This window comes from Gadus macrocephalus, chromosome 9 (genome assembly GCF_031168955.1).
Source record: "Gadus macrocephalus chromosome 9, ASM3116895v1".
In the NCBI taxonomy this organism is placed as follows: domain Eukaryota; kingdom Metazoa; phylum Chordata; class Actinopteri; order Gadiformes; family Gadidae; genus Gadus; species Gadus macrocephalus.
Genome location: NC_082390.1, coordinates 15,267,709 through 15,277,708, shown reverse-complemented (window position 1 = coordinate 15,277,708; position 10,000 = coordinate 15,267,709). Strand labels below are relative to the sequence as shown.

General features: G+C 42.6%; 1 protein-coding gene across 1 annotated transcript in view; it reads right to left on the bottom strand.

Moving 5' to 3' along the window:
* The window catches only part of znrf1 (zinc and ring finger 1), a 30,629-nt gene that overhangs the window by 11,199 nt on the left and 9,430 nt on the right, over nucleotides 1-10,000 (bottom strand). Inside the window, exon 2 of the mRNA XM_060061043.1 lies at nucleotides 1,242-1,337. Within this exon, the coding sequence (XP_059917026.1) occupies nucleotides 1,242-1,337 (96 nt within the window). The remainder of the gene's footprint in view (nucleotides 1-1,241; nucleotides 1,338-10,000) is intronic.

Here is a 10,000-nt window from a genome sequence, read left to right as displayed (position 1 = left end):
CAACACGCATATCGGAATGTCTGGCGGACGTCAGCACCTGGACAACTGCCCATCACCTGAGGCTTAACCTCAACAAAACCGAGCTCCTCCTAATCACAGGGAAAGATTGCCCACACATGGACTTACTGGTCACCGTCGAGAACATCACTGTATCTCCCTCTCCAACTTTCAGAAACCTCGGTGTGGTATTGGACAATCAGTTATCCTGCAGATTTGCACTTTACAACATCCGCAGAATCCGGCCCTTCCTCACAAGGGAAGCAGCTCAGCTTTTAGTCCAATCACTGGTCATCTCCCGCCTCGACTACTGCAACTCACTCCTGGCTGGACTTCCTGCCTCTGCGATTAAACCTTTGCAGCGCATCCAGAATGTGGCAGCGCACCTCGTGTTCAACCTACCGAAGTTCTCCCATGTGACCCCCCTCTTCCGGGACCTCCACTGGCTCCCTGAGGTAGCTCGCATCAAATTTAAGACAATGGTACTGGCATACAAGGCAGTCGATGGAACTGCCCCTGCCTACCTCCAAGCATTGCTAAAGCCACACACCCCAGCTCGATCTCTCCGCACAACTACCTCAGCTGGACGTCTGGTACCGCCATCGCTAAGAGCTAGCAAAGGCCGTTCAGCAAAGTCACAACTTTTCTCGGTTCTGGGGCCTCAGTGGTGGAACGAGCTCCCTGCCGCTCTCAGGACCGCTCTCAGGACCGCAGAGTCGCTCACTATCTTCCGAAAAGGACTCAAGACTCACCTGTTCAGAGTCCACCTCGACTCTGCATAGCCACCCTCCCCCTTCTGGCCACCATTGTACACTGTATTGTATTGTATTGTATTGTGTTGTATTGTATTGTACTATAGCACTTAACTGTGTAGCAACTGCAGTAGCTGCTATCATGGCTGTAACACGGGGAATTGGTTAGCCTAGCGATTGTTGTACTTGCACTTGGTTCTATGAACATCCTTTCTGTACCGACAGCGATATATTGATGCACTTCTTATGACAAATGTACTTATTGTAAGTCGCTTTGGATAAAAGCATCTTCTAAATGCCCTAAATGTAAATGTAAATGCAATATGCAAACTGAGAAATGATTCACTCTATTCGTACAATCATGTCAATGCATTGACTTGCTTACTCTTGTCAGCCTCCTGCGTATTGATACATTTGCATTGGGTTTAGTTTTAAAAAGAAAATACTGGTAATAAAAGACCACTAAATGACATGGACGTTGATGTTGCTTACCATTGTAGGAGAGGCGGGGCTTGCTTAAACACATGATGAAGTGTACTTCCATTTCATTAGACGCCACAGACTTGGAGCATACGGGACACTTGAAACCTATGAGAGGAAACAGATATATTCTTAAACATACATATCATAAACTCAAATATGGCTTAACGTCACAAAATAAAGGATCTGAAAAACAAATACCATGGGTGGGAATAAATTATTAAAAAAATAGTTAAATCTAGGTAAATAGACAAAGAATAAGAAATAAATAAAGCTAATGGTGCTACATTTAACTTTTTGAATTTATCATTAATTTTCTATGTTTCCACCTTCGATATAAATGATAAAAAGCAAAATATTAACAACGCTTAAGAAATCAATATTAATAGACATAATACACTTCCCCAAACCCATTGAAGTAGCATGTTCCAGAGAGGACTAGCACACAGTAATTGTATCTTCTATTCATTAAACTTGGGTACAGTATCTGTGGAAATGGACATGGTCCTATAGGCCTATTGCTTGCCTTGTGTGTTCATACAGGGTTAACGCTTTGTGATCCCAGAAGAAATATGAGAAGTCTACCCGAATCCTCAAATCCATACCAAAAAATGACTGAGGGACTATAACGAGCTTGAGTCTAGCCAGAATAATGACCTGCGTTTCCAATATTCAGTTCAGTATCAACAACATCTGTCCAAGAGTATGCTCCAATGCTGATTCTTCGACTATCAAGTCAAATCCTATCTTAAGGGTCGGCTTGACCTGGCTGACTCTCAAACACCAGGTGGGTTTCAATATAACACAAGCTTCAATAACGGGCTCTTGTGCCTCGTCTTGACGGTCTTGTTCATAGAATTACTGGCATACCTCCTCAGGCCTCCTCTCTTTCTTTCTTTCTTTCCTTCTTTCTTTACTCTATCACCCTCGATGTCTATCTTCTTATTTATTTTGGCGTAAGATTTCCTTCTTTCGAACACTTTCTTTTCCTTTTAGTATTCCTTCCTTTCCTCCAGTGGTTGTGTGTTTTGGGCCCATCCCACCGAACCGTGAAGCTGTCCTGTAACGGACGGTGGGGTGTGGCACCAAGACGTACTTAATACCATTGACAGTCTGACCTCCGTAGGCTGTGTTACAGGGCTGTCCCCATCAGGGCAGCACACATGCTTTTTGACTCTTTTCTAAGTATGCATTGCTTTGAATTTTTTTATGTCAAATGTAAATAATACAGAAAAAATACAGAAAAAAATCAATAGACAAATATTAATACATTAAGAAATACATATTCGGCTGCCCACACGCACACACCCATACACCTACACACACACACACACACACACACACACACAAGGACACACACAACACGTTCTTATGTCCCTTACATTTTCACCTATTATCACATGGAATAGTGACATGACCTCAACATCACATACACAACCCCTTGGCAGCTGACCTATTTTTTTCCCATTGCTTCTATTTCTAGACCCTCCGTAGGGAGAGACAGGGAGGGCTGAAGGAGATGAGTGGAAGACACAGGGAAGGTGATGCCGTTAAAGTGTTCCATGAAAGGTGAGGTGGATTATAATACCTGGTCCTGTAGGATTATCCCAGTCTAGTGCGTCTTCCCTGTGTGTGTGTGTGTGTGTGTGTGTGTGTGTGTGTGTGTGTGTGTGTGTGTGTGTGTGTGTGTGTGTGTGTGTGTGTGTGTGTGTGTGTGTTTGTGTGCGTGTGCGTGTGCGAGTGTGTGTGTGTGTGTGTGTGTGCAGTCTGCCTACAAATCAACACAAATCCTCTGGGACACTTTATATTCAAAGAACACAAGAGGTCAGATCGGGATAAATAACAAGACACGCTCATGAACAAATTAAAGTATTTGTGGTGTGTGTGTGTGTGTGTGTGTGTGTGTGTGTGTGTGTGTGTGTGTGTGTGTGTGTGTGTGTGTGTGTGTGTGTGTGTGTGTGTGTGTGTGTGTGTGTTAGTACATGTTGCATGCAATTTCATAGTACTACTAGATAAGCAAACAGGATTTCTCTCCCCCCCTCCTTCTCTGCTTAATTCAGGTTGAGGGACAGTTATTGTAAGAGGCATGGACAGCTTCATTAGAGACTAGTGTATTCTAGCATGGCTCAAATGGAAACCATCAAAACATGTTACCCGCCTCGTTTATTGCTATAACATAATTATAATATGTATCAACAGGACTTCTGCATGCAACAATATCCCATGCTAGATGCCTTTAATGTCTGCCAAAATGCACAGAGCTTTGAAGAAGAGATTGAAAGGAGAAGATGTGAAAGTGGAGTCCTTCCACTATAAGGCTATTAAATAGATAGATAGATAGATAGATAGATCCTTTAATAATCCTTTACAGGAAATTACAGTGTCACAACAGCAGACAAAAAAACAAATGCAGACAGTAGTCATTTTAAACTGTGGTTCTTTATTTGAACCATGGCAGGTGTTTCATTTTATTGTGCTGGTGGTTGTTTCCCTGCACTGACCCATGTACGTTGGTCTGTTGCCTCTGACATGTAACTATCCTGCCTTGTCCTGTGAGTTTGTGTGCGTGGACTGGGTGCGCTACACATGAATTGCCCTACTAGGGATGAATAAAGTTGTCTGAAACTGAAACAAATAGATTAGAAAATGTGTGACTCCCTCTGAAGATCTCATCACTGAGTCCTTTACAGTGTTTTCGGAAGACATTTAAAAAAAACAGAACAATTGCACCAAGAGCCCCACTGAAACCGATGTCGTTAAAACATTTAATCACTGAGTACTAAGCTATGACGAATGGAGAAGCTTGCAGTTTATCACATCTCTTCGGCTCATTCATATCAGACAGAATAATACCATAACTTAATGATATTTAAAGGATGGTACGATACCAATTTCTACTTTTGAGAAAATATTTTTTGGATTACTCATTGGTTGCAAAAAATAAATATGCCAACCTCCACATTCTATAAATATATAAATGGGGACTATGGGGTTGCAAATTAGCCAACTGGATAGAAACCTTCTATGCAACACATCTACACACATTGTTATGGAATTGACTGTGATAAGTATGTATGTAATAATGTGCGCTGAATTGTCCCTGACAAATAAACTAATATACTACTACTAATAATAATGACATTTTGGCAAAAGTGTGTCATGTGGTCTCATGGAAGCAGGGATGAGGAAAGTTCTTGCCCAATTAGGAATCTTTCTTTGCAAAGACACAACAATCTTTGAAACACACCGAAAGCAACAGCTTTAGAAGGGCATATATCTTGCAGTTCTGTATCACTATGTCAATATCAGAGTAATACTATTACATCTATCTACATCACAAGTCTATCTCTAAGACTAAATGACCACCAGACACACACACACACACACACACACACACACACACACACACACACACACACACACACACAGTCACACACACACAGTCACACACACACACACACGCAGACACACACAGAAAGCTAAATACAAACACGCACGCACACACACGCACACACACACACAATTCTTAAATTGAACAGGCACTTCAAACTCACAGATTTTACACATGTGCACACAAATACAGGACTAACCCTGCAAGGATAAATTCATAAGGGCACATTGATGTGTCGGGCATGGCCACTCAGCTCAATCTTTGGCCTATGCATATTTCATCGACCACTGTCAAGGAAACCAAAATCCCGTCCCCAGACCCTGGACTCCAGAGTCAAAGCCTAATGAGGAGCGACACACAACAGACAGAACAGAACAACAGACAACCAGTTCAGAACAACGCACAAACGTTAACCTAATGACAAAAAAGTGTGTGTGTGCGTGCGTGCGTGCGTGCGTGCGTGCGTGCGTGCGTGCGTGCGTGCGTGCGTGTGTGTGTGTGTGTGTTTAATTAATTCCAATTCAATAGCAATTCAGTAAAAAAAATAATGTTATCCATCCCCTGGGCCCATGTTTGTTTGTGAGGGAACAGCGAGAACTTTACTTTGAATAAGTGCTTTCTTGCTCCTTTATTCCCCATGAGGCCAATGGGGTCCTCTTGCCAGAGTACATAACGACTCCACTCATATTTCATTGAACTTAGCAATAACTCCTACTAATCCATGCTTATTAGATCAACAAACCACAGCATCGGCATCTGCCTACAGGAAATGGCCAGTGGTGTATTACATCAGCGAGCCTTCGGTTCCCTTCCTCCCAGCACACTGCGGCTTTCATGGTAGAGCTGGAGATCTGCCCCGACCTTTGCTGACCTTCCCTGAGACCAGAGGGGGCTCATGTGGTTGTACAGAAGGTGGATCCGTTTAACACACTTTGAACATTCTGACTTCTGATTGTTAGTTGCTGCGGTTTCGCACAAAAAACGTATGTGTTGTTGGTGACGCCTCTCTACTAACCTGAAAGGTATGTCTTCAAAAAATTTGGACATTTGAAATTAAATACATGCCATTTCATGGACACATAGATGAGTTTTTTTGCTTATCGTTAACACTTAAACTGATTTCATTGATATATTGTCAGGGGTCTTTCCATCAGACACACCAATGTATTGGGAACCAAACCAAAGGCATTGTAGCATTTATTCATGTGAGTTTAGGGTTACATGTTTGTGTGAGAGATGGACCCTATACTGTGCTATTGACCTTCGCAACCTGACCAGAGGTTCATTTTTAAGCACTATATCACAGCAATAAAAAGGGCTATCAAAAAAGGTTAACTGTTTTGAACTGCCCTGAACATACTTCTGTAGGGCAGAGAGCTTTATTAAGGGGCAGCACTTATAAAGAACTTACATATATTTCATGACTTTGTCCTATTCCACTACCAAATAAACACAAAGTAAGTTACATATGTGTGTCATTTTCTCAACAAATTCCTTATTTTTAATGTTTGACACTCTTGAATCTGTCTATCGAGTAGTTACGAAGGTTGATTCGTTTTGATTGGTTGAGATACAGTACTATATAATATCAGTAGAGAAGGCCTAAAGATTTATATTCTAAATTTTATATTCAGTGATTTGACGTCATCGAAAACACAACACGTGATGACCAAAAATGAAAGCGTCTGTTCCCCCATGTCCAGTAAGTCCCTGCAGGCATCAGAGGCCATGGTGGACCGACCCCCGGTGGATAATAGCATTAGGCTGTAATAAATAACCAATAACATCCATAGGACCACCTAGGTCTATAGGTGGAGTCCGCCAGTCTGTCTTAATCAAACCAAGATGCACAGAAGAGCACGACAACACAATAACAACTCCCTCAGATACAGATGAATAGGGTTGTAAATAAATCAACCAACAAAAACGACAACATTGAACCGCATCAACCTCACTTTGTATTTCAATTTGTTTTATGTGTCTGACTGTCTAAAGACAAACGACACAGCTCCAGCTGAGATGAATCACTGGATCCAGGCGCCTGCATGAGGCAGGAGATACAGAGGGGTGGCGGGTGGGGATGCAGATTCATGAAACATCAAAGATGAATGTGCAGCATCATCAGAAGTGTGACGTGATGGACATATAAGGAAGACCTCATTCGCAACATGGGTACCATGCTGTTTAAAAAGTCAAACGGGGACAATATATTCTACATGGAAGCTAAATGAGATCAATTTTAGGGGACCGCGTTGAAATCAGCTACAGTAAATGTCGCAAAAACACTCAGGTCATTCAAACCAAACTACTAGCCAAGGGCAAAAAACACTCTGGTCATTCAAACCAAACTACTAGCCAAGGGCAAAAAACACTCTGGTCATTCAAACCAAACTACTAGCCAAGGGCAAAAAACACTCTGGTCATTCAAACCAAACTACTAGCCAAGGGCAAAAAACACCAAGGAAGTTCAAGTCAAACTACAAGCCAAGGTCCTGCTTCGGCTTCAGAAACCAAGAAGGTAATGGCAGGAAGAAGCACAGATTCCTTTCCAGACGATGTTTCTGTGGCATGTGGAGGGGAAGGGGGGGGGGCGACTGCTGCATCTGCAAACACACGTCCATAGAGAGAGCCAGTGGTGTGTGTCAGCTGTGGTGGCATGAGGCAGGGGTGGCATTCTGCTGCAGTGCAAGGCTCAACAAAGCCACGGTAGGGGCCTCCACTCTGTCGGCATGGCAGACTGCAGGCAGAGATGTAACACACAGAGACACTCCGGGCAGGCGGTGTCAGGCAGACAAGATCAGAGCGGGGGAGAGACGAGGCATGCCATTAATACTATACGGATGGAAATCCTGGGCAATCGGAGCCCGAGCGATACTGGATGTCAGCAGAGCGAGCGACAGACGGATGGAAGGAAAGGCAGCGAGGAGACAAGCAGAAGGAGGAGACAGACAGTGTTGGACTTTTGAAATGACAACTCTGAAACGTGCTTGTGTAGTATAAACTCACCGCAAGTAAAGAAACGAATGGCAGTAGTATGGACAGTTTACAGAGTTTTAGGTCCATGATGAATTAACAGTACTTTTTATCGTGAACTTATTTTGCTGTCCTCTGTTTGATATAGAAAAAGGCCGTCACCAAACATGAGCAAAGTCTTGGTTGGGGACATGGTTCAAATAAAGCCTCGGTCATGCTCATTTCAAATAAAGAAGGGTTGGATTGTTCGCAAAGGGTCATGACTCATGACACAGTTTAAAATTGTATAATTAATTTCTCATTTTTAGATCAATTACATTTTGGGCTACCAGAAAGCAACAGGTATATTCAACAACAGATTTATCTTGGAGCTCATTCTGATGAAACACCTCTGGACAGCCAATTTTGTCAGTTTGAAGTGCAAGTAGATTGGCAGGTGTATAAAGTTCAGATGACATCTACATTCGCTTATTAAGATTATGTGGCAACTTATAACCAGTCCTAATATTGGACCTTATATACATTGTTAAGAAGACACTGTATTATACCTATATATTTTAGGGTCATCTCCCAACATGAGATTTAAAGTAAACTGTTTGGATACATTCACAATGTTACGTATGCAGGACTAATAATAATAATCATAATGATTACAATAATACATTGTGTTCCAATGATTCAAATGGACAGTCTGTATTTATGACGGACAGTATGAATGTCTGTCCGTCCTTGGATTTTCTCGAAAGCCGTTCATCCGATCGTCTTCACACTTGGTGGGTGTGTTGCTGCGCACCAAAGGAAGGACATTGTCGAGTGCGAAGTCGTTTGGATGAGCTGTTCTCTCAAAATTAGCCATACCAGAGGCCAAGCAACCGGCCCGTTACAAACAGGTACACTTTAAACAGACAATGCACTCATGATAATAATTCAAAACAACTACGCATATAAACGTGAAAAAGAAGTGGAGTTTATTGAGATCAACAGTCAACCCCTTGTACACAACACATTGGAAATAAAAATGTGCCATCTCATTGTAGGAGATTACATTTCCCCTTTCCAATTTCCCTTTGGATAGACGGAAGAGATTTCTTTATGTAAAGCCTTGCTACTGGGTCTGACGACAGCCGGAAGACCCACACCCCCGGCCCTTCCATTGAACTGTTGGATTGATTACATCACAACTTACACAGCAACAACTCTCCTCACCTTACCGGAAAAGAACAGCAGTTTCCATGGGAACTGGAAGAGAATGAGCAAAATAGAAGACGGGGAGGAGGGAAGAAGGAGCAGCGGAGAAGCAGGGAAGCAGAGAAGAAGGAGAGCGAAGGGAGGCTGTTGTGGTCCCGTTATCAGAACACAAGGGGAGAGGAAAGGAAAAAATACCGTTTTCTTTCTTTTGCATCTTTGCCTCAGATTCAGGTGAGATGGGAGGGGAGAGGGGGTGAGCCTGCAGGGAGAGCAGTGGGGGGCACAGTGGTGAAAAGCCTTCTGAGTGAGAAAGCAAGGGAGAGAGAGAGAGAGAGAGAGAGAGAGAGAGAGAGAGAGAGAGAGAGAGAGAGAGAGAGAGAGAGAGAGAGAGAGAGAGAGAGAGAGAGAGAGAGAGAGAGAGAGAGAGAGAGAGAGAGAGAGAGAGAAAAGAGTCGAGGATTTATAATTAGAGGAAGGAAGAGAAAGAATGGGGCCACGGTGATACAGGAAGACTTGCTGGATCTGTCCTCCTCAGCAGGCACCAGGGGTTACATTATGATGGGTTGTAGGAAAGCGAGCAAGCGCGATAAAGAGACCTTGAGAGCCTCTCTGATTACCAAATCAAGAACTGCAAATCCAGTCTATGTAAGAACAGGCCTGATTGAGGTTTGGTAAACAAGGCAATGCAGCATCCATCTGCTCACATACATTTTGTTGTTTGTTGGGCAGGTTTGTTGTAGTTTAAACCTGGTTAGGCAACTTGACTTGGAGGAACCTGCTAGGCTAGAGTAGGCTAGATTTTGAAAGTATCCAACCAATAAATCAGATGCACCTTCAGGCCGCCCTCAACAGCCACTCCTCCAAAAACACATGAGGAGCATGCTAGTTTTAGCAATCGGTGTGCCTATTTTTTGGTCAGAGCATGATTTTTTTTTTTTTTATCTATTCTTTGTCAGGATGTACCCATGCGATCATGATGTGTTTAAAATCCAAACAAATATCCAGTAAAACTAATATTATTCAAATGCTTGACTTTTGGTTGTTGTAACCTTGAACCTTGAACATGATCACTTTCTGCAATATATTTTGTTTTCTGAACTCATAACACACCTTGTGTTAGAACAAGGAAAGCGCTTTCTCTTAAAGGAGTCAGAAAGATTAATGTACAGGTTGTTTTTCTGTGAATTGAAACTTCCACAATATAAAAAAAACCTGTGAG